The sequence below is a fragment of the Triturus cristatus genome, chromosome 7, assembly GCF_964204655.1.
Source record: "Triturus cristatus chromosome 7, aTriCri1.1, whole genome shotgun sequence".
In the NCBI taxonomy this organism is placed as follows: domain Eukaryota; kingdom Metazoa; phylum Chordata; class Amphibia; order Caudata; family Salamandridae; genus Triturus; species Triturus cristatus.
In genome coordinates, this window is record NC_140590.1 from 384,790,617 (window position 1) to 384,816,174 (window position 25,558).

The 25,558-nt window shown below is 43.9% G+C and overlaps 1 protein-coding gene across 1 annotated transcript; it reads right to left on the reverse strand.

The window, feature by feature from the left end:
* Positions 1-7,268: 7,268 nt before the first annotated feature.
* LOC146809747 (uncharacterized) lies at positions 7,269-14,082 on the reverse strand. The gene is made up of 3 exons (XM_085614376.1): positions 13,882-14,082; positions 10,307-10,531; positions 7,269-7,499 (listed from the first exon to the last, which is right to left on the reverse strand). The coding sequence occupies exons 1-3, from the start codon at positions 13,968-13,970 to the stop codon at positions 7,352-7,354; spliced, it is 462 nt and encodes a 153-aa protein (XP_085470502.1). The 5' UTR covers positions 13,971-14,082; the 3' UTR covers positions 7,269-7,351.
* Positions 14,083-25,558: the final 11,476 nt, after the last annotated feature.

Consider the following 25,558-nt stretch of genomic DNA (forward strand, 5'->3'; position numbering starts at 1 on the left):
CGCTCGGCCCCTTGATCTGTTCAGGTGTGTCCGGGAGGGACTCCAGACGCCCAGCAGGCGAGGCGCCCGCTCGCCGGGGGCCTGGTGGTCGATCGAAACCTCCTTCGGGGAAGAGACCAGAGGTGTGACAAGGTCGGCGCCTCTCGGTCTGGTCTGGGTTGGGGGGTTTCGCTCTCCCTCGGTCAGGCATGCGGGTTGGGGATCTGGTCGGCCCTCGGGATGTTGGTCCATGGAAGCCGGAAGGCCGTGTCCACGAGGTTCGGCGTGGTTGTAGTGTAACTGGCTGGTCGGGAGGGCCCACGCCACGAGGCCGGTCTCACACGGGCCATCTTAATAAAGTTACTTTCAGTGCTTCGCTTCAAATAATAATACTGCATTTTACTTTTGACTTCTACGCATTGCAACTGCCAATTTGCCACTCGTTCTGTCAACGCCTATACCTAGGATTGTTCAGCGACCTAAGATACTCACTGTCAATTTCTTTTGTTCAACATTCAAAATTGATTATTTTTGCGCTTTTCTTATTTTAAGCAGCGGAGTGTGTGTTTATGCTCAGAGCTCTTCATTCTTTCGGTGACTCACTTATCTCATTGAGTTTACGCATTCACGGCAGCAATGGAATCACAAAGCTCAATCATTTCACCTCCCATCTTCTTAGCATCTTCGGGACCTCTATCCATTGAATGGGAAGACTGGCTGCCCATGTTTGAAAATTATATTGACGCACTTGATGGTTCCAAGTTTAGTGCTGCAAGGAAAAAGGCACTTTTGTTAAACAACTTGGGCAAAGAAGGTCAACAAATTTTTAAATACCTTCCACTTGCTACGTTACCTAATGGGAATGCCATTGAAGATGTGTATTTAGAAGCAAAGAAACGTCTCGAAACAAGGTTTGCCAAAGAAATCAATATTTTCATGAATCGGTATCATTTTTATACGCATAAACAGGAGGAAAATCAATCCGTTGATGACTTTGTATCCAAACTTCGTGAACTATCCCTAAAGTGCAATTTTGGCGCAATGACTGACGAACTTGTTCGTGACCAATTAATAGTACAGTGCAAATACAAGAAAACACAGGAGCGACTTTAGGCTGCAAAAAATCCCTCTTTAAAAGACGCTATAGATATTGCGAAAGTTCTTGAACAATCTCAATATTGTATGCGTGAGCTGACCAAAAAACAAGAAGATATCTCAGAAAGCGTATCAGTTGTGTCTAGAGATGATTCAGATGTTGCAGCTGTATTTAGGTCAGGTAAAGTTCCACAAAGAGGTAGGCAACAAATTAGATTGTGTTATAGATGTGGCAGCTCGTTTCATAATGCGGATTATAGTAAATACCCAGCAATAGGGAAAAGTTGCAAGAAATGTGGACGTAAGGGCCATTTTTCTAATATGTGCAGGCAATCGTTTAAACAGAGGGTTGCCACAATTGAAGGTAATTCTAATACCTTATCTCATGACACGGATGGTTCATGTATGATCAATACACCCACTCAGCAGGTTGATAAAATTTTAAGTGTAGATGATCCTGCTGATAACATTTTAAGTATTGATGACCAAATAGGTAGGAAGAATAGACCTAAGGCAGATTTCTTGATAAATGGGAAACCAGTGCAATTGATGGTGGACTGTGGGTCCATGTACACTATCATTCCAAAAGACATATATGATATGTCATGGTCGGATGTTATGTTATTACCCAAAGATATTAATCCTGGGGGTTCTCAAGGTGAAACAATAAGTTTGTTGGGATATATGAATTCCACAATAGAATTTAATGGCAGATCCATACAAGGTAAGGTAAGGTATATGTTGCCACTGATGGACCACCCATTCTTGGTCGGATGCATCAATACGATCTTTCGATCATAGTTAATCCCAGAGCTCCTACTCAGGTGATGGTGATTGAAAACCCAATTTTAGAGGAAGTGAAATATGTATTTAGGGATGAACTAGGCTGTTTTAAGGGATATGTGCATAAAATAATTCTAAAATCCAATTCTATTCCTGTACAACACAAGGTGCGCAGGACACCCTTAGTGGCCAGGGAAGCCTTTAAAGAAATGTTGAAAGATATGGTTACTTCTGGAGTAATAGAACCAGTGGAGAGCTCCATGAGGGTTTCTCCGGTGGTTATCACTGAAAAATCGGATGGAAAATTTAGATTCTGCATTGACCTTAGGTCACTTAATCAAAATGTGGTAGTTGATACCTTTCCTCTACCGAATATCAATGAGTTGATTCTGGCTCTGAGAGGTGGAAATATTTTTTCGAAATTAGATTTAAAAAACGCTTATCACCAGATTAGATTACATGATAAATCCAAGCCACTGACAGCCTTTATCACCATGGATGGCATTTTTCAGTGCACCAGGATGCCGTTTGGCCTTTGTTCGGCTGCCAGCATTTTTCAGAGGATGATGAATGTACTGTTTAAGGATGTTAAAAACATTGTTTTTTTTCAAGATGACATCCGTATTTTTGTTGACACTATTGATCAACATAATCACGCGCTCAGAGAAGCTTTACTCAAAATAAGAGAATCTGGCTTAACTCTCAGACGTGAGAAATGTAAAATGTTTGTTGATAAAGTTGACTATCTAGGGTATGAAATTTCTGATCTTGGAGTAAAACCCAAACAAAATCTTTTAGATGCTATTCGCTTGGCTCTCATTCCCTCTGATAAGGACAAGCTGAGGTCCTTCTTAGGACTCACAGAATATTACTCAAAGTTTGTTAAGGATTTTTCTACTAAAACAGTCACTATGAGATCTCTCTTAAAGAAAGGTGTCGCCTTTGTCTGGGGCACGCCTCAACAAACATGCTTTGAGGACATAAAAAAAAGGATTTGTGAAGCAGGTATCCTCACTCCTTTTAATACCAAATGTCAATCAGTACTCACTGTGGATGCCAGTGCCACTGGTCTTGGAGCGGTTTTGGCTCAATTGCACAATGGTCATGAAAAAACAGTGGCATTTGCATCTAGAACACTGACTAATTCCGAAAAGAATTATTCGGTGATAGAACGTGAAACATTAGCTGCTGCTTGGGGTTGTGAATACTTTAGAACTTATTTATGGGGTTCCAAATTCACACTTAAGTCAGACCATAAACCTCTTATCAAGGTATTGTCACCGGGAGGCACAAATAAGTGTTCAGCAAGGTTGGCTAGATTAGCTTCTCGCCTTCAGGAGTATTGCTACAATATAGTTTACATTCAAGGTTGGAAAAATGTGCAAGCTGACTGCTTATCGAGATTGTCTCTGGATTGGGAGACTGTTGATAAAAATGCTATTTTAAAGAAACAAAGTGAAGGAGCTGTTGCGTCAGCTCAAGATGTATTAAGTGTATTTGAATCTCAAGCCATAACTAAAACTGAATGGATCAGAGAAATGTCAGTAGATAATTCCATGTTAGAGCTCAAACGTTTAATTCTACTAGGTAGTAGAAGAGAAAGCTCAGTTTCTCCTGCCATTAGACCTTATGTTAAGATTCTGGACTAACTATCTGTATGTGGAGATGTGGTAATCATGCGAGGAGAATTGTTTATTCCACCTGTTGCATTAAGACACAATCTAATCAGTTTGGCTCATGAGGGACATTTAGGCCAAACAAGAGCAAAAAACAGATTGAGGGTGAATTGGTGGTGGCCCGGTATGGACTCTGACGTGGATTCTTGGGTTGCAAAGTGTGAGATATGTAAGGAAAGTGACAAGCGTTTAAAATTGGGGGTCCAAGCCTCCATGGGCCACATAACTGATCCAGGTCAACCATGGCATACCATTTGCTTAGACTTTATTGGACCCATGAATGGTCTTAAGGAGAGTTTACGTTTTGGTTTGGTAGTGGTTGATGTCCATACAAAGTGGTTAATAGTTAAGTTCTTGAAAGATATTACCACATCAACTACCATCAATACCTTAAAGGAAATTTGTAGGGAGGAAGGTATACCCTCAATATTGATAACAGATAATGGTACTCAGCTGACGTCCGATGAGATGCAGAAATTTTTGGGTTCCTTTGGCATCAAACACGTTCGCACCTCTCTTTACAATCCACAAGGCAATGGAATGGTTGAGAGGGCAAACCGTATCATCAAAGGTGCTATTCAAATGGCCATGTCCTGTGGGAAAGAGGTCAATTGGTTAGTGTCTGAAATGCTTTGGGCATATCGCTCGAGTGTGCATGGAGTGACAGGCAAGACACCGTTTGAAATGATGCGTGGTAGACTTCCCAACACCAAACTTGTTCCCACATGGATTAAAGAAATTGTTTTGAGAGATTCCACCCCCAGTGATAGTCCTTCCTTCTCTTCTCAACAAGGAGGGTGTACTAATAAGAAAACTGAGAAACATATCTCCTCTGGTGATTGGGTGAAAATACGCAGTGGTAGACCAGGTGCACGTCTTTCAATATTTTTAGGCCCTTACAAGGTCAAACACACTTTACCTTATGGTGTTGTGTTGGATAATGGAGACAAGTGGAATTATAGACGTGTTGCTCTGTACCAGAAAGGCAGTGCTAGTGGCAATGTCAGGACTGAATGTCAAAACACTGGTTCTAGTAATATCTTCTCATCTATGTCTGACACTGATTTCTGAGTTCTCATGCCAGGAGTTCCACCCACATAGGAAGGCAAGGGGGTGGTGATGCATCTGTCTCTTCAAATGAGGCTGAACCAATAGTTCCTCTTGCAAGGGAAGTGAGGCATGTAAGAGGTCGTCATCCTCCAAGTTATTTGAAAGATTACATATGTACTTATGTTCAAATTAATGTTTTGATTCCTTGAATCCCTGAGTCCTTCTCTAGTGTTTAAATGACAACTTTTGTTAAGGTATTACCTGTGCCATGTAATTTTGGGTAGAACATTTCACAATGTTTCTTTACTCCTTCTTTCTTTCTCTCATCTTTCCTTAGTCTCTTTATTCTTACTTTCCATTTATCTCCTTCATTTTTGTTTTCACCTATTTGTGTAAGAGGAGAGGATGTGTTGTACTCTTCTCTAGGTTATGTTCTGTTAAGGTCTCTCCCAGCATGGAGTGTGGAGCACTGTGTCTAGTGCATTCCACGTTCCACCTAGGAGTACGGTATTCTGAACTAGGCAGTTGATGACTGGCTGGCCTAGGATGAGCATCGCTTTCCATACAGGTTACCAACTTGAATAAAGAACTGAAGTACTTCATTACCTGTGTCCTTCTGGTGATTGAAGTTACCCTCTTAACACACTGTGACTATCTCATGAATGATATAGCTTTTTTCCATCCACAGTCACTGGTCACTCTTGAAAATTCACGAGTAAGTCAAAAGTCATCCAGAAGTAAATGACACCTCCTCACAGAAAAAAAACCTGGGGCCTATTTATAAAGGTATTTGGAGTCAATTAAGTATTACCCCTGGAGGACTATTTTACGTACTCTTGCACGTCTTTGTGAACGGGGCCTACAACATCAAAAATGGCACAAAAATAGGAATATGCATATACAATTAGTGTGCACATAGAAACAAAAGTGCTCTGTTTGCACTATTACCAATAGGGAGTGAGACATTACACCCACTCCACCACGTCTGCTCCCAGCCCGGGCGCCTGCAGTCCTGCGAAACATGACCCGCGCCGTGAATAAATTAAAGGTAAACCCGCTAAAGACCATGTCGAGGGGAGGGGTTATAACTAAGTGAAAATGTGCAAAGTGTGTGTACGCCAGGGGCTCGGCATTAAGTAAGTAAAAGGCTGGCTTACATTGAGGGCGACGTGTTCATCCTGAGCTCACAGCCCTGAAGTTTGCAGGCTCCCTGGGCTCAGAATAAAAAAATACAGAGCGTGGTGTCCCTGAAGTGGACGCCAAGAAAATATAAATAAATAAAGTGATTGTGGTGTCCCTAGCGGGTGCCGCGCTCATGATAGTAATAAAAAACGTCACGAAAAAACATCACGGGGGTGGGAACAGGACAAAGCTTCTGATAAGAAGCTTGGTTGCCATGACAATAGAAAGCTATTGTCACAAGATGGCGTCAGACTGTCCACAGTCCGTACGGACACTCGCATGCTGTTTGCTTTGGACAAATGGCGAGAGCAGCCATCTGTGTCCATGCCGACGCGTGCACGTATGCCTTTGGGAGAATTGATTGCAATGGTGAGACCTAAAAATAGCGCGAGAGTCAGAGCAGGAGGGCAGGCTGGGGACAACAGTGAGGAACAGTAGGTTTGAAGTAGAAAATAAATTGGCGATGTAGCTTGGTTGCTGCCTGTGAGTTTACTGTTGCAGTGGTATGAGCACCATTGGCCAGTTAGTTGAGCTGTGACATGGGCTCTGCGGGTGCCCATGGGTTTGATGTTGGTGGCCTGAGCTCCATGAACAGTGATGGGTCGAGCTACATCCTTCACTCATTGGCTTTGAACACAGATGGTGGAGTTTATCAATGTCAGGTTCGGAATGATGTGTGATTGTTACTTCATCAGATGTATCTTTATAGGGTTTTAAAGGATAATTAGAGTTTGCATGACACGCTTTACAGAGACACAGGGTTCTGTGGCATGTTTTTTAAAGTTCAACAGTGCTTACACTTTGCGCTATACCTTGCACATATTTGTCCTTATTATTTCAGTAAGATTGTTCAGAGGATGACATGCAACAATAAAGCGAGGTTTGTAGCATGTATTTGCACTTTTTTTTATACACAGCCTCACAACTCAGTAAAGAGCAAGGAATACACTGAAAATGAGTAGATTTAGGGCCAGATTAATATCTTGGCGCATGGGATACTTCGTCCCAAACGTGATGGATATTCCATCAGCCGTATTACAAGTATATAATGGAATTGCAATTTGGCAGACGGGATATTCGTCACATTTGTCATGGAGCTACTCTATCTGACACGATCGTAATCGCGCCCATAGTTGGTTATATCACGTTAAAACAACCTCCTGTGTAACTGGATGCTGTGCTGGCTGTAACTCGCAGCCAAAATATGTTGTAACTGGAGGACTACAACTTGTAGCAAAAAAGATTTTATTCAGAAAGTAACCAAAGCATGGCCTACCCCTGCCAGCCAGAAAATGACTGGCTCACAGTAGAATCCTGCCACTCGAGGCATAATGAATAAGAACATAAAATGTGATGCCAAATTACTCTCGGAGCAGTCCCACTGGGTGGAAGGTATAATACACTAATTAGGTTAATCACTAGTCCCTTCCAACCAGACCTGCTCTTAACTCTGTTGCACCACCAACTAGTTTGCAATAAAGGATTTTTTAGAGAAACTGGCGATTAGTGCATCATAGATAAATGTCTTTTTATTGAACTTTGTAAACTGCATAAAAATTTAAATAAAACATATTTTAAACATTAATCTACAAGCGTGAATAACCAGAATGGAAAGTGCTGCGGATTGCAGTTATGGCACAGGCTGGCAGGTCCATGCGGTTGTCATTTCCTAGCATCCCCCAGCACCACCTCGTCAGCTGCCGGTATGCCGTGTATCGGTACAGCCGGTAGTTTCTAAAGATAGAAGCAGAAGGAATTTAGGGTTTCGCACCTGGTAGTCCTGAATATGTGCTTTTACATGATTTCGTGGGGTTGAAACATGCTCACAAAAGCACCGCCTCCCAAGACATATTACACACGACCCTACAACAGCATGTTAAAACAGAACTCTTATGATACACTCAACATAGCCCAATTATGCAATTGTCTATTAAGGCAGCCAAAAGCACTTTTGGCTATCACCTTCTTACCACACATACATTTACTGTGCAATGGGCACCAATACAACACCCCAAAAAAGCAAAATAATTTGAACAGCCCACAGGTCTTCCCCACCTAAAGCTTAAAGCTTATTTATTACAACTGACATTCACCGAGGAGTTCCATGATCAACTAGAGTACGAGGCCTGTGACTTTAGTTTCCTTACCATCCCAGATAATACATGCTGACACCATCACCTTTCCCTCAAACCACTTAAATCCTTAGTGTGTAGCTCTTGCATATGAAAGAGAGAGGATGTTTGCAAATATGAAGAATAAAAATAGAATCTCCAGCGAATAAATAAACAAACCAGAAAATCTGTTAGATATTTGTTGCAAAAAGATAAGAGTCAATTTGATACAAGTCCGTTTTTTTAAAAACTGCAGTAGCTTGAAATGTGTAGAATCATGCAGAAAGATTAGCTTTCTATAGTGCAAAAAATAGAAATGTTGCTAAAAATATCTCCTTTCCGCTTGCCACTGTAAACTAGAAAAAAACAGCAAAAAATAAATAGAAAAGCAACATATTTTTTAAACTGCTGTTTTAATTATGCTCCATGACCAGACCAGTCTTTCCTCTAGGTTGTATGCTCTCCAATGCAAGAGCCCGACTGTATTAAGCTATAATAATAATGCTGCACTTGGGTGTTAAAAAGGCTAAATACCTTCTCAAATGTTCGTAGCCATTTATGAATATCTATAATGATTTAATTTAATGATAATACAAGCTTTTTCTCATAAACTTTAAAACAGTAACCAAACAATGTCCACTCTAAAAAACACTTCTAAATGACCTTTAACTTTGAAAAAATAATTTCCCTGAGTGGTAAAAAGATGGAAAATGTTACCGCTTTTTACCAGTAAATTGCAATTTTTTAAATGTTATACAAAATTGAAGCTAAAAAAAACCTTTGTAAAATTTGGACTGAACAGTTGCTTATAAAACTTTACTAACTTCCTAACTTTTTGTAGGGAATAGAAGTCAAATTGTGGAAACTGCTGACATTATCGTTAGCATAAGCTGAAGCCATTTTGTTTGTGGCATCCATTTTAGTTAGCCATGTGTTAGCCATGTGCTTCTTCCGTCTTCACTGTTGCCTGCTTTTGTATTCCGCTTGAGTCATCAACTATAGTTAACTCTTTCAGTACTGAGCCAGAGCACTGCGCATGCTCAGAAAGGCCTGTAGCTGCTTTCATACACCTGTCTAAGAGTGAAACTGTCAGGCTGTACTATGTCTCCTCCCACGTTGCTGAGCAACTAGTTTCTGTCTGCCCGTGTTAGTCGATAGTTATTCATGTATGTGCCAGTACCTCCCCTTGGTCCCATGCTGACTGTGCAACAAATATGGTATAAAAGGTCCCTGGTTTTTGTACACCTTGTACTATCTCATACAGTGCCCATGGGTGCTGTATCGATGTAGTCCCACTCATGAGTGATTAATAAACATTTTATATTCCAGCCTCTGTGCCAATCTCTATCTTGTTGGTTTAAGGACCAGTGGACTGATAACGGTGAACGCCTGCAGCAGTGAGCCCCTAAAAAGGCTTATTTCTTCCACAAAATTGCTTTATTTCAACGTAGTTCTCCAGCTTTTCTACTTAATGTTGTCTCTGTCATCAGACTTACATTTGATTGCTGCACTTTCAGTCTAATAATAGAAAAAAGTGGGTCACATGCATTAATGCATTTACCGGTCGCAAACCCTGAGATTTGGAAAAATGCAGGGTTTGTGACCAGAAAGTGTGGTTTTCAAATCTACTTAACTGATTTAGTGATTCGGTAACAGAATCGCTAAAAGGGTTTAAGAAATTAAATTGGTGTTTAAGGGGGCATGTTTATGGCTGTCCTTCCAAATACCTATTCCTTAGGGTATGTATTGACTTTTTTTTGACCAAAAGTGGCAAAACAATAATATTTTACTGACACCACAAAGGAGGTGGTAAACCATTCACAAATGGAAGGAATTCCCAAGAGTACCCTTCCCTATTGTGAATATTGCAGAAACATTTTCAAGAGTAGGAAGAGGTCCCATGTAAGTAAGAACATCTGGCCCAATATGTCTATTTGTGTTGACCTCTCCTCTTATTTAGGAGGCGATAGTAGAATGAGGTCTAAAGTCCCTTCATGGTCTTCTTGATATGCATATCTATTGATTGGGGTCCCTACAACGGTGTCTGGGAGAATTTGAGGATACAGCTTGCCTATAGATATATACACCGGAATTCAAATGTCAGTACTTTATTATTTTAACATTATGGGTTTCAGGTTTTGGCCAGGGTCTTAAATACATATAAACCCCTCATTGCCGGGTGTGATTCTGCAGTCCTAAATCATGAACAAAAATCACTTTCTCTAGTAGAGAATGCACTTTACAAATAACTGTTGATTATCGCCTTCTTTAGGTCTGGCTTGAACAAAAGATGGTAACCCTACATGCAGCAACGGGAGGTTTCGCTTCATGCATTATTGCAGGTAGTCTGGGTATTTTTCCTTATGTCTAACTTCCAGTGCTCCACTGCATACGCTACTTCTTGTTTGCATTTGTTGGTATCATACTCACGTCAGTTCACCAGTGGACAGCTTGCCCCGTCTATAATTCGTCATTCGGTAGCTGTAGTAAGCCGTCTCCAGGACAAATGGATCTAACACCAGAGTCTGAAACGCTGGGTGGGAGGTAATGCAGCCCACGTCGTATCCACTCATGTTCTCCAGCATGCAGTTGTGTTGACGGCAGCAGATGTTCTCCGCTTGTGCTTCCATGTATTCACACTCGCCACAATAACACCTTCAAGAAGACAAACAGCACAACAATAATAAGACTATTATTAGATTTATTAGAATATTTATGCTTATGTTCCTGGTGTTCAAGCCAAACATACATTTTTGCACAAATATAATTTCTATTATACTCAACACATACTAGACCAGACCAACGCTTACTTTGTGCAAGGTCGCCACTGGTTGGCACTCCCACAAGATTTGGGGTCTCCACTTCTTTTAAACATTGGGACAGTCCTGCATTATATTCCATATAAATCAGACATTTTTACTGACTAAACATAAGGTTTCATTGACGGTGCTAGCCTATTTTCCAGTGAACTGGGTTCAGGCGTCTTGGTGGCTGCATAAAGTTTAAACTAGGGGCAAAGTTCTGCCTAAAGATGGGCTTTTCTTCCGTTAGTTTAGTCAATTTAACCAGTACAGCTGCCCCATTGCTTATCTTGCTCTCCCTGGAGTTCCCGCTTCTCCACGGGTAAAACAGCAAACTGGTGTAGAATGAATAAGGGAACAGAAGAATGATGCCACTTTCACTATCCAAATGATTGAATTTCTTGGCAATTTATGTGATATTCAAGTGCAATTTAAAAAAAATTGCTTACAGTGTAAATGGTAAAGGGTGCAAGGCTGTCCTGACACCTGGAGCTGACGAGGTCATTGAGTGGTTTGGATCTGCCAGGTACCTATGCAGGGTGGACCATGCGAGACGTTATAGTGAAGGTGACCAATTGGGGTCAACAGCGGGTGACCAATTGGGATGAACAGACCACCATGGCTAAGGTTGCTTTTAAATGAGCCCATTTTCCTTAAACAAAACTAAGCTGTGTTAAAACAAGTCTACTTTTTGTGAAAAGTTTGTTTGAGTAGATAGTTGTCCCATGGAAATGGGAAAAGGGTTGAGGAGAGAAACAGAAAACTAAGGGTAAAGGCAAAGGACCTATAGAGAGAAAAAAGAGGCACAGAGAAGCTGTGGCTGAGCTGCCACGGAAGAAGAGTCACCAAGATACAGTAGGCACCCAGAGCTTGGTTGTAGACCTAAGAACAGATGTATGAGTTAAGGGTCTCAAAAAACTGGTTGCAGTTTGCAACTAATATTTTTGCAGCTAGTGAAGAATTTTATGAACAGTTCTATGTATTGATAGTTTGGTTCATAAAATTTTGATTCGAGGTAGGTCGCAGGTTGAACTACCTCCTAAATAAGACTGATTTAGGCTGCAAATTGTAGCTGATGCGGATTAGTGGCTCTCAACATGTCCTGTGATTCTGAGCGAATCACTTAAATGTCCCCCTGCCTAAAAAATGAGATTGCGTTAGTGCTGCTTCCATTCGTGAATGAATTATCACCCCAATGATAGTTCACTTTTCCAATGTGACCAATAAATGTGCAGACATACATGTTTATTATTATTTCTTTGGTTCCATCACATTTCAGAAAACTCAAAATGAGCCCATTTTTGCTTTCCTACCCAGTCTTTACTCCGTGTACCCCAGAAAGACTGGCACCTTTACTTTACTCTCTGTGACTGCAAAGCGAGGAGTTTGTAAAAATCAGTCTCCACGTAACATAAAAGCAGCACTTTCTCAGAACACAGCCGACATTTGCCCACATTTTTGTGAGTGCAGTTTTTATATATCGCGAGCTTGTCCCGAAGGGCGGAATTGGACACTGTAGCGACAAGGGTCCTCTTACCTCACTTTTAATGACATAAGAGGGTATTTTATGGGGCCAACTTGGAAACTGCAATGAGCACTTGCCCTTTAACCCCCACACTGCCGTTTTAGGGCCTTTTTTATCATTAGTAATATGGCTGACGCACAGGCCACTGGAGTGCCTAGAGGCAACACAATCTTACGGTAGAGGGGAACATTCTGCGGGGGCACCTGTAGGCTTTAATGTAGAACTGCTACTTTTGGCTAAATATATACAGTGTTCCAAAGAACACAGGGCTTTAGGAGAGTTGGGTCTGCAGACGAGCACCCCCCTCAATGTATTTAACCTATGGATAAGAGGTTTATATGCCTGTTAACACAAGTACTCACGTGACTGAAAGCAGCAATTGTCGACAGTAGCCCCCTATCTTTTTTTTTGCAGTTTTAATGCAGCGCGATCTCACCATATCTACCAAAAATGAATATATCCTCGTGTGATGTAAAGGGCCGTGGTCTGGGTGTGCACGTGCTGTCATGGGTGTATATTGGAGATATCTGTCACGGCCTTGCTTCCCCGGGTCTCGGGAGTCATGGAGGCAAAGAACGGAAGAACAAGCAGATATCTCTGCGCCCTCACAAGTGTCGCCTCCTTTCAGAAGTGCGCCACACCGCGGCTCGTGAGTGTGTCTGCGCTCGCGTGCCCGAGGGTGTCAGTGAAAAGGTGCAAAGTTGTACAGCGGGTACACGAGGCCTACGCAGGCCTCCTCCGCCAAGGTTGGGGCCCAGCGCCGGTGGATTTAAAATAAAAGTATGTCACTGCACACTCGGTCCTGTACACCGTTCTCCTAGGGCCATAAAAACACCAGTGCAGACAGAGTACAGCCGGAGCAGAGCTAGTTACCACCTCAGAGTTGTAAATGCGTGTTCGGGAAAGGAACTTTCAGGGCATGGGCTAAAAATGTAGCAGAAATAATTGGTTATATCTACAGGACACAGAACATAACACAATAGCAGGCAAAGCAAGGTGACGGTCCAACAAAAATGCGTAAAAGTAACGGTGCACGAATTTAATGTCCCAATACTAGCTCCAGAAACCTGCTTTCAATTCATAATGATAGCAAACGATGTGTGCACCATGCAAGCCTAGATCACCGCAAGGGCATGCAATAGGGCAATTCAAAAACGACTGTTTAGTATATATAAACGCCCTCTAGGTGTATATGATAATGCACATATTAGTGCTGGAGGCAGGCGTACTATGGGCCGCCGAGTAAACGGTGCAGTATTTAACAGGCCGCCGGCTAGAAGGCAGAGCTTACGCACTTATGAGGGAGATGTCTGGATAAATAGGAAAATTAGTATTAAGGCCTGGCGCACACATGAAGCTGGTGGGTCTCAGAGAACATAAACCAGCTCCTCTGCATCACACACGATGACATTGTAGGAAAGTCACTTTTGGTTACATACCTTCGATTCCTCTAGCTGCAACAATTAACGGTGCTTAGAAACAGTATGGAAGTACGGAGGTATATAAAGCATGAACAAGTACAACTCCAGAATGTGTTCCCCTATCTGCTCCAATTGATAGCGCTTAAAACAGTAAAGAGGTATATACTATGTGAACAACAAGTAACAATCCCGGGGCATGTGTACAAGCTCCAGGCAGTGCTGCCGCCGTAGGAGGCACGTCGAGAATCAGGTACTCACCAATCGGGGGTCTCTCTGTGACTGCAGCCTGAGTCTTCCCATTCGGAGGTCTCTCCTTGACTAGAGTCTGAGTCTGACCAGTCTCCCATCTCAGCACCTCGGTCGCGCCTGTCTGTCTGTCTGCTCTCTCCCTCGCCTCGGTCGTCCGCCTCCTCCTGCCCTCTGCAGTGTCTGCGCTGTACCTCACTGTCCGTCCGTCACTCGGACCCTTTCTCGGCTTATAAAGGGAAGGGGTCGTTGTGTCTGGAATGCACCGCCCGTCAGCCCCTCCCCACGCCCTCCTTCACCCAGCACCAGAGCCCTCCCCTGAAATCTAAAGTGTGCACCTTCCAAGAGCAGAAACCGGACAAAACGGGTTAGAGGGGGCGGCGAGAGATACACAATGTTATAAAGGAGTAATTTAAAGTTCGCTAGCACGAGCATCATTTTATGTAATATTGGCATCATGCATCGTTTGAATGTATCACAAAATCGCAAGTTCCATAATTAGGTATTAAAGCTCATTTAGCTCTGATATTTAAGAAAAGTGAGTTTATATTAACTTCAAATAAAGTAGGCCACGGGGGCTCATAACTTCTATCAGCATAAGTGTACTGATGGATGGCTTTCATGGATGTGGTCAGGCTAGGGAGGTAGCTCAGTGGGTTGTGCACCTGTGGATGGCTTTCGTGGATGTGGTCAGACTAGGGAGACAGCTCAGTGGGTTGAGCATCTGTGTGGAGCATCCGGGCCACATGTTTATATTTCTGACTGGAAGGCCTTTCATTCTTTCATCCTCATAAAATAAGTACCATAGAGTTGAACGTCATTCATACAGGCCAACATTATAGAAGAGGGAAGTGGGAGATTAAAAATAATAGTGGGGAGGATGTATTTTTCCCCATTGACTTCTATTGTGGCCTGAGTCGGCTCTCTCAGCATGTATGGGACTTGCAAGTGTGCTGCAGGATCGGACAACAGAAACGCGAACATAATCGGTCGTCACACGCCTGAATCGCTACTTTAAGGAAGGAGGGGCTGGCAGTAAATGGACATTTGTTGCCAGACCGTCCTACAGAAGTGGTCTGCGCAGAATGTATGCTCTTGCTAACTAACTGTATACGTTCTCTCTGAGTCCTTGCAGGGACAGCAGTACCCTGTAGCATTGCAAAGTGCCATGGTTCAAGCAAGGGAAATGGACCCTTTGACCGCTATTCAGGTAGTGCAATAGACCAATTATAAGTATCATTGGCCCCTTAGGGTTTTGGCCCCTGGTGACACTACACCTGCTGCACCAATGGTAGTACTCCCCCCACGTGTCTTCGGTGTGGGCTTAGTCACGATCAGGTGGCTCACAGCCTATTACTCATTCCTGCAATTTGAACTTCGCCTTCAGTTTTAAGGCTTGCAAAAAGCATGAAGTAACAGTAATATTTGGCACAGTTTGTGGGCACTGTTATAGCCCATGGCTTGGGGTCTTAAGAAATGGCTGTGCATCCCAACTTTTCAGATATTTGAGACTATATATATATATATATCCAACATGCGCCGCTTTGCATTATTTTCACAATATATCCAGCGCAAAACAAGTTTAGTGCTGGAAAGTAAATCAGAAAAAAAAGATTTTCCACAGATTCGCGTCACTTTTGTGGTGCAAACACGGCATAAAATCTTAGTAAATCTCTCCCTGAATATGTGAAAAATATGCTAAGGAGCCATTTTTATGTCTCGCCTACGCAGCGCACAAGCGCTACTTTGGAGACCTTTAGCCGTCGTGCAGCTCTTTTTCGAAGCACATACTCGTGCTTGTGGCGGCATATGCCTTGCGGAAGTGCGCAGCGGTGCGCCAAAAGCATGAGTATGTGCTTTGAAAATGAGCAGACTGCTCTCCCCAGAGTGTGCGCACCACTCGCGGGTGCATCCCCGCCTCTCTCTTTCCCGCTGCAGCCTGCACGCCTTTTTTTTTTTAAACCTGCAGCGCGAGGCGTGCGCAAAGGGAAATGTGAATATATTATAATCTGTTTTTTAGAAGTCGCACTTTATTGGCATAAAGACCCCAGCAAAGCACAACCAACAATGCATTTGCACTCTCCTGAACATCCCATAAAAACTGTCATTCTCCATCTCATCACCTTCGATCACCAGAGAACGCGAAGACATGAAAGAATATTCACAATACTCACAACAATTCAATCGGCCTTAAAATACAACAGCTCGCGTCCTCTGGCATGCTTCTCATAACTGTCAGCATTAGAGTTCAATCTCAAATCGTATCGTATACTTTAAAAAATATGAAGAGTTTGTTTATTACTGTGTTAAGTAAGATGCGAGCAGCGTCCAGCTGCAGAGGGTAGAAAAACACTGGAGTTAACTCTGGGGGGGTTAGTCGTTGCCTCAGTACAGCACCCCCAACTCGTACCACAGCATGTGCGTGCGTCAACAAGGAAGCTGAACTTAATCTACTATCGACCTCTGCCCTCGAAATAGTCAAGGGACTACAATGGCACTTTGCTCGCGCTTCAGCCCAAAGGTTGAGTTGGGTATTATTAGGGTCACTCACACGTACCTGCTAAGAAGCCTAATTATTTCAGTCACCAAATTAGGCTACCTTGTAAATTCCATTGTGAAAAACGGTGACTGTCCCGGAAAATCCGGGACGCCTGGTCATCCTACCACCATAAAGTTGTTGCTCCTTTTAGAACACAATAAATAATAAGTTAATAAAATACCACAATATCCTAAACCCAACTGCAGCTTTATTCCAGGTATTCGCAATACTTACACCACCATTCAAGTTCCAAGGACACTTTCTGTGGCAGTGTTGGGCTGCTGGGCATTCATCGGCTCCGCAGACACCCTACAGCGCTATTAGCTCTTTAAAGAGACTCCTGGTGCCTTTTTATTCATGAAATAAGTAGAAATGGAAGACCGCTTTCCCTAGTCTCTTAATAGCCTTCCCCGCGCCAGTTCCACTGGAAAAGGCAGCCTAATGTAAACTTTATGCACACTGTCGCACCTTTCATACACACAAGTGCATCCGTGACACTGCATGCATGCATGCAGATTGATAGCTACACACATTCTGCCTCAGGAACACACAGCCCCAGTGGTCCCTCTCCGTGCCTCTCTCCCTAACAGCACTTTCGGGCTCCCTCTCCGTGCCTCTCTCCCTAACAGCACTCTGAGTCTCCCTCTCTGTGCCTCTCTCCCTAACAGCACTCTCGGGCTCCCTCTCCGCGCCTCTCTTCCTAACGGCACTTTCGGGCTCCCTCTCTGTGCTTCTCTTCGCTTGGTTCTCTCTGTCTCCCTCTCTGTGTTTCTCTCCCCTGCTGCACTCTCGGGCTTCCTCTCCATGCTTCTCTCCCCTGCTGCACTCTATGGCTTCCTCTCTGTGCTTCTCTCCCCTGCTGCACTCTCGGGCTTCCTCTCCATGCTTCTCTCCCCTGCTGCACTCTTGGGCTCCCGCTCCGTGCTTCTCTCCCCTGCTGCACTCTCAGGCTCCTTCTCCGTTCCTCTCTCCCTTGCTGCACTCTGTCTCCCTCTCCATGCTTTTCTCCCCTGCTGCACTCTCGGGCTCCCTCTCTGTGCTTCTCGCCCCTGCTGCAGCGCTCTCGGGCTCCCTCTCCATGCTTCTCTCCCCTGCTGCACTCTCGGGCTTCCTCTCTGTGCTTCTCTCCCCTGCTGCACTCTCAGGCTCCCTCTCCATGCTTCTCTCTCCTGCTGCACTCTTGGGCTCCCGCTCCGTGCTTCTCTCCGCTGTTGCACTCTCGGGCACCCTCTCCGTGCTTCTCTCCCCTGCTGCACTCTAAGGTTCCTTCTCCGTCCCTCTCTCCCTTGCTGCACTCTGTCTCCCTCACCGTGCTTTTCTCCACTGCTGCACTCTCGGGCTCCCTGTCCGTGCTTCTCACCCTTGCTTCACTCTTGGGCTCCCTGTCTGCGCTCTCTCTCTTCCTGCACTCTCTGTCTCCCTCTCCATGCTTTTCACCCTTGTTTCAGTCTTGGGCTTCCTCTCCGTGCTTCTCTCCCTTGCCATTCCCCTACAATTGCCTTCCTCCACTTCCTCCCTTCTCGTCTCCCCCTGCTTGCCTCTTCTTTCCACACTCTTCTCTGCCTCTCTTTTCCACACTCTTCCCTCCCTCTCTGTCCACACTTTTCTCTGCCTCTCCTCTCTCTCTCCTCTGTACCACGTCCCCCTCTCATCCTGGTTCTCGACCTCTCAAATCTCTTCTACCTCTCCCTCCCATCTGTTCATTCTCCGCCTCCGCCTCTGCCTCCTGATTCCCTCTCTCCTCCCTCCCTGTCCTCTTGTGCAGTCCCTTCATTTCCTGCTCTCTCTTCCTGAAAGCATCCATCACCATTTTCAAATCGCGACAGCGGCGATTCTTAATCTCCCACTAACTTTGCCTCTGGGAGATTGTCGCACATTCGGGTGTTGAGCTTTTTATTTTAATATAGAAGTATTTGGTTTGTTTTATGTCTAGTGTAAGCCAAGGCCTTCTACTAAACCTTTTTGGTTCAAGCGTAAGCCAAGACTGTTTTTCACAGGGCACAAGTCCTAAACAAGCATTTGCAATGCAATAGGTCTCGCATTAATGCAAGTTTGAGCTATTCACATTACAAATAACAATGCCTTTTTTTTTTTTTCATAACTTAAATAAAAGGCATTGTCATTTAGAATGCCAATAGCTTAAACTCGCGTAAATGCGAGACCTATTACATTGCAAATGCCAACAAAAGATGCAACGTTTCCAATCAAAAGCGTCCCTCTGGTGTCCATGTTGCCCCCCCACCTGCTCTCTATCCATTGTCCATGTTGCCCTTGACACGTGCCCTCCCTTTCTAGTTCGTGTTGTCCTTGCCACCAGCCCTAACTCTGCTGCTCACCATAGCAAAAAGAACAAGCACTGGCATAGCCAATAGATCTCGCCTTTCTGACCTTTTAAGTGTTTAACCATGCAACAGTTGATGTTGTTGCACCAAGGATAATTATAAGGTCCCAAAGGCGAGACCTATTGGCTATGCCAATGCTTGCTTTCTTAGAGCACAGGACAAATAGACCTTAGGATCCCTCGTTACGTCCAGGTAAAAGGGGGCTCTATGCCTCCAACAAAGGAGTAGGAAAGAATTTCCAGTCCACACTTTCTCTGTCACTTGCAGAGGTGACAAGCTTTATAAGATAGGATTGAGCCACCCATGTTGAAGCCAGCGAGCACTATAGAGTTTCAAAGTCAAGATACAGTCAATGATTGCCGGGTTCTGAGAGTGGGAACGGACTCTTACTGTGTGGTGATGGAGTGTTCTTTAAAAAAATGTACCTTCAGATTTCTCCTCAACCACAACAGGGTCGGGCTGGTCTTTATGGATGCTTAGATGCTGTTCCAGAACCTGTTGCCTTGTTTTTTTTTTAATTTTTGGCACTCTGGTCGGGTCTTATGGTGTTCTGGCGAACAAGAGGCTGACCCCTTAAAGGATAAATGTCAGGTCGTCTTTTGAGATAGCATTCACCAATGCTTTAAATGGAGATATAAAAGTGCAGGAACTCACTGTTTAGAGTATCTGTTTGCTAGTGTGAAGTGCCAGTACTCTCCCACTAAATGTGGGGCAGCAGTGCTGAGAAGTGCAGGCACTTTCTCTTTCAAATCAAAGAAGTGCAAGTAAGACAGTACCTGCTCATTTAAAGCACTGGCGTTCACATTTATGTATCTGGAATGTGTCCTTCGTATAACTGGAGGCTTTGAGGGTGTGAATGAGTGGAAGTTGTTTGGAGGATATATACTTAGGTATGTTGCTTAGATGTACAGTGGTTTTCTGGTGTTGTCAATGTAATATCTAATCTTTTCAACTTTCACAGTGAAGATTGATTTGTTTGTATTTGTTGGCTGAGTGTGTTATTGTGGGTTATTGAACTGGACTAAGGAAGGGAATAACACTTTGACATGGAGTTTGCTTTTGTTGAATGTTTTTACAATGGCTGTGGTGGTGAGGTGTTAGCTGTGGTGATGAGATTTTATATAAAGACCCGAGAGCTTTCAGGCTTGTTAAATCAGTGGTTCTTAACCTTTTGCTTTCTGTGGACCCCCACTTTATCATTACTTGAATCAAGGGGGCCCCACTTAATCCTTATTGGAATCCGAGGACCCCATATTTGGAACTGGACCCAGGCCTAAACAATGTTGATGATTTGAACCACAAAGCAATACACACAATTACAGAAACAAGCATTCATCAAACAAATACACAAATGATAAAATATTTTATTTAATTCACAAATATAAAGATAACAAAATGTTAATGTCAATGGAAAGGCTGAGGCCACCCATATTCTGTTCGATGGACTTGCACTGCTCCCACGAGTCAATTTGAGGATGAAAACGTAATTTTTAGCCACAAGTTAAAATTCCTTCACATTCACACAATGTTCTAAAATTTTGAATTAACAATTTTGCTATATTATTAACACACATTTTATTAATCTGTTAATATTATTTAACTTTTTAAGCAGTTGCAAATCTCTTGAGTAGGTATCACAAACCCAATGGGTTCCCAGATCACAGGATAAGAATTTCTGTGTTAGATCATAAAATCTTTTTGCTCTTGACTGTATTGTACACACAGTGGCGGCCCCTCCGCTAAGCAGAGGTGCTTAGCCCCACTGCTTTAATGCAGTGTAAATAAAGGAAACATAACATGATAATAACAACGTTATTATCATGTTATGTTTATGTGCTGCTTTGCGGGTGGACGGGTTGCTCTGGTCTCAGAGCGGGGTAGGGGAGGAATTGTTTGCCCACTCCAAGTGTGCAATGACTGGCTGCCTCTCTGGGCCAGCCAAACAGTCATGCGCACTTTGCATGTTGTCCATACAGGCTGCATTACAGCCTGCGTGGAGAACATGCAGTCCCCGACTGAGAGCCGAACCACAGCAGCAATGTGATTGGTCAAGTGAGCCTGGGTGCTTACTAATAACAACACTGCATTGCAGCATGTGATTGGTCAGGGAAGATTGGGTGCTTCTTGGTTCCTGTGCGGCGGAGTCCTGACGCTGAGGAGAGACGTGGAGGCTGTAAGGTAAGCTATTTTTATTTCATTTTACCCATGCTTCCGTCCCGCCACCCCCATAGGTGCCGGACGCCATTGTGCACTCCCAGCCATTTGGCCTTGTGCTGTTTACCTGACCTTTCTTGGAATCACATTTTATTAGAGAAAGTTTTAAGAATAGGGCATACTAACCCACTCACAAGGAGCACAAGTGGCCAATACAATCCCTTCAATCCCCACTTTATCAAAGGGGAAAGAAAATGTCAGATGGCTTTAGCCTTAGAGCTAAAAACCCAGAATTGAGGTGCCAGGGCTCACCTGGACCACAGGAGCACAGTTTGCCTTCTTGACCTCCCAAAAGTGCGGAGCAGACCGTGGTTGAGTGACATGGAATGGATTGGACCCCTCTGAATGCATGGAATCATGGTTCACAATAAGCTTGGACTATTATGTACCCCAAACTAGGCCTAAGTAGCAAAATGACCTTTCACCTACATTTGTCCTACCTTGCTCTGCATAAGGGTCCTAGCACTGACCTTGTATCCAGTTATGTGCTGAATAAATGTCGATTGGTTTCCTTGAAATGCATGAGGATTCGGAGAAATGTCCCCTGCACATGACGCACATAACAGGATTAACATACTCTGTATAAAAGTCATGGTCATTTTCATCCTAGGGCAATAGAACTACTTTGCATAATTGCAGGTATTGATTTAGGCTCATTTACATAATTGTACTCACAACATATTGATTTATTTATAAAGTTTTATATAGCGCTAGCTAGACCCGTCGGTATCAGAGCGCTTTACATACACAAAGGAAAAGAAAAATTGCATAACATCGCAGGACGTGAGGGTGCATAAAGATATAAGCAAAGACATAATAATTATGTATACAGTGAGGGGAGAAAGACGAAGGTGGTTGAAACAGTCAGATAACCACCATCCTTGAGGATCAAAGTGAGGGGGGAGTCCATTAGGTTATTGATGCCTAGGTTGGTTGACTTGGTCGGTAAAGTATTGGTTGAGGAGATGGAGTTTCAGGTCCTTTTTGAAGCAAGAGAAGGAGAGGTTGCATCTGAGGTCAATCAGGAGTGCGTTCCACATCCTGGGTATGTTACCAGAGAAGGATCGGCACTGGGTCGTTTTCCTTTTCAGTTTTGGAGGGATGAGAAGAAGTGAGTTGGTGCTTCTCAGAGTTCTGGATTTTCCTGCTTTTACCAGTTTGCTGTTTAGGTAGTTGGGGAATTGGGTGTGAAGGGCCTTGTGTGTGATGCAGGCCAGTTTGTAAATACATCTATCTTCCATGGGAAGCCAGTTGAGTGCGTTGAGGGTTGGTGTGATGTGTTCAAATCTTTTAACACCAGTTATGAGTCGAGCTGCCATGTTAAGGACTGACCTTAGTGGGGCTAATTGAGCTTTTGGTGACCCCGTTAGGATGGTGTTCCTATAGTCCAGTTTAGAAAGGAATAGGGATTGTACTATTGTTTTGAGATCATCTTGGGGAATGAAAGGTTTAATTTTCTTGAGGTGTTTTAGAGAGTAAAGCGCACCTTTTGAAGAGTTCTTGATGTGGTCCTTCATTGACAAGTTGTTATCCAGGGTAATGTCCAGTGACTTTACTGAGTCGGAAAGGACAAGGGAGCAGTTTAGAGCATCAAGCTCCTTGAACCAGTCTTGAATTGGTCGGTGGTTCCTTTACCGGAGAGAAGAGTAATAATTCCATTTTGTCCGGGTTCAGTTTTAAGTGGTTTGCGTTAAACCAGGTTTGGATCTTGGTTAGCGTGACATTGAGGTGTCGGACGTCACTGGGTGATTTTATTTTGTAGTATATTTGTGTGTCATCTGCATATAGGTGGTATTGAACCCCTGCTTGTTTCAGAATATTTGCAAGGGGTTCCGTGAAGAGATTGAAGAGGGATGTTGAGAAGATCGATCATTGCGGGACTCCAAGTTTGACTCGTGTTGGTGCAGAGGCAGGAGTTGATTTTGATTTGTTGCGAAAGGTGCTGAAGGAAGGAAGTGAACCATTCTAGTACTGTGCCATTAATGCAGAGCGCCTCTTCAGAACCTCAAGTAAAGCTTGATGGTTTATTGTGTCGAATGCCACTGATAAGTCAATATGGATGAGGAGACAGGCTTCACCTTCATCTAAGGCTCTGTGAATATCATCTGCAATATTGAACATCGCTGTTTCGGTGCTACAACCTTTCCTGAAACCCGATTGAAAGGTGTCGAGGAGGTTGAAGTCATCAATATGTTTGTTAAGTTGTTGGAGAACGCACTTCTCCAATTTTTTAGCTAGGAACGGAAGGTTGGAGATAGGTCTGAGGTTGTTGAGCTCGTTGGGGTCGGCCCCTGGTTTCTTGAGTATAGGTGTGATTTGTCCAAGCTGAAGGGAGTCTGGTACACAACCTGATGTGAGAGAGGAGTTGATGATTTTTGTCCAGAAAGGGGCAATGATGTGGTTGAGTTTTTTTCACTATTGTGGATGGGAGGGGGTCCATAGTGTGGGAAGTAGGCTTTAAGCATGCAATTATATTGAAGGTTTCCATTTCTGACATGAGTTCGAAGTTCGACCAATTAGAGTCATTTTTCAGTTGGAAGCGGGCCTGGTTATCTGTGGTATGATTTCGATCTGTTTGGTCAGGGACGGTTAAAGGGGAGCAGGTTGCAAGGGAGGGAGGATTTGAGGTTTGGATGAAGGATTGCTCAATTTTTGTGACTTTATCTGTAAAGAAGCTGGAGATTTCTTTGCATCTATCCTTGGTGGCTTTTATTTCTTGTGGGGGTGTGCCGTTTGTTTGACTTTTAACAATGTTGAATAGTTCTCTAGGTCTATTCTTCGCCTGGTCTAGTTGGCTGCGGAAGAAAGTGGCCTTTTCTCTAAAAATGTGTTTTTTATATGCCAACCGGGTTGATCTAATTTGCGCTAGGTGAAGAGTCAAAGGGTTTAGTCTCCAAGTCCTTTCCGATTTCTGAGTTGTCGCCTTTCAGTATTAAGATGCACGTCGAACCAAGATTTAGATTTGATAGATCTCAAATGTTTGCATTTGAGTGGTGCTACTTGATCTAACACCTCTGTCATTGTGGAATTAAAGTGGGCTGTGAGGTCATTGGCCGTCATAGTGGAAGGGTGGGGTTGTAGATGGGTATGAATCCCGGATTCCAGTTCGGTTATGGGGACTCCTTTGATGTTCCTGGTCCAGTGCTTAGGTTTGTCAGGTCGTATTGGTTGGTTTCTGACATGTGAGTCAATATTAAACAGTATGAGGTGGTGGTCAGACCAGTCAATGGGAGAGATAGATCTCAAAGGGACCAACTCATTTTTGGTGATGATCGTATCCAGTGTTGCTCCTTTGATGTGTGTTGGTTCACTGCAGAGTTGTTTGAGGTTGATAATTTCAAGTAGGTTGGAGAGGTTCTGGGTTGTAGGGTCTTCTGGGTCGTTCCAGTGGATACTGAAGTCACCCAGGAACACGTCTTCCGTGTCTGTTAGGGAGAAATTAGTTATTAGGTCGGTTAGTTCTTCAGCGAAGAGGGTATGTTCACCAGGAGGTTGGTAGATGGTGTGAAATTTGATGTGCGTGGTGCCTTTAACTATAAATTCAACACCTACGTACTCAAGAGTCAGGTATTCTGTGGATTTTAATCTGGTAAACTGTATTCCTTCTTTGTGAATAATAGCTAGTCCGCCACCTGTTTTAATCGGTCTGTTGTGTCTTACGAGGTTGTAGCCTGGAGGGGTGAGAAGGTCTAGGATGGGGTAGAATGGTCATTGAGCCAGGATTCTGTGAGGAATGAGATGAATATTTCATCCGCGAGTATAACTTCAGCAATATCTGTGGCGTGTGGAACTGCTGATCTACAGTAGACGAGCATGCACGATAGAGGACGGGGAGCCTCAGTGTTGGTGTGTGCTGTATGTATAGAAGTGTATTGAGCAGGGGGTCTGGGCGAGAGGACAGGTCTAGGGATTCTCTTAGTGCTCACTAAAAATGGGATTGCAGAAGGGACCATGTTCTGGTTTATTGCGATATAAGAGTCGTTGATATCATCTGCTTCTCGTTCTGAAATGGGGCGGAGAGCTCGGCTAGGTCGATGTGCCTGATTCCTCATAGGATTGGTGGGCCATGGGGTGCCAAGTGGGGCCATGGGAGAGGCTGTGTGGGGGGAAGGTGTGTGCTACATGGAGTGGGTGAGCAAGGTGGCTTAATCCGGTTCGGAAAGTCTTGTTGAAGGTGTAGGATATCTGCTGCTAGGGAATCTATTTTCTGCTCCATTCGGGTCAGTAGCTATGTCATCGTCTGGAGCAGTGTCTGACTAGGGTCTGTGGAAGGAGAGGGTACTAGGTTGTGGGATTGAGTTGCATCATTGGGATTAGGAGTGGGGATACATTGGACGTGAGGAGTCTGGTCGTTTTTGCTTCTGGTCAAGAGGTTAGGAGGAGGTGTTGTGGGTCTTGGTTCCAAGGGAGGGGAGTGAGCAATGGTTAGGAGGAAGTCCGTATCCAGGGGATTGGCCATGTGATTAGAAGTGTGGGCGGTTTGGGCATGTGGCGGTAGGACAGGAGAGGGAGAGTGTGCAGTGGTTTGAGGGAGGTCAGTGTCCGAGGGATTATCGGTGACATTGGATATGGAGATGGTTTGGGCAGGAGGAGG

What these genes read in the sequence shown, in the direction of transcription:
- LOC146809747 (XM_085614376.1), bottom strand. Translation starts at nt 13,970, where the DNA reads ATGGGAGACTGGTCAGACTCAGACTCTAGTCAAGGAGAGACCTCCGAA. An exon ending in CACAGAGAGACCCCCGATTG is followed by an intron (nt 10,532 to 13,881) that starts GTGAGTACCTGA and finishes GTCTTCTTGAAG; the next exon opens with GTGTTATTGTGGCGAGTGTG. An exon ending in CTGTCCACTGGTGAACTGAC is followed by an intron (nt 7,500 to 10,306) that starts GTGAGTATGATA and finishes TTCTATCTTTAG; the next exon opens with AAACTACCGGCTGTACCGAT.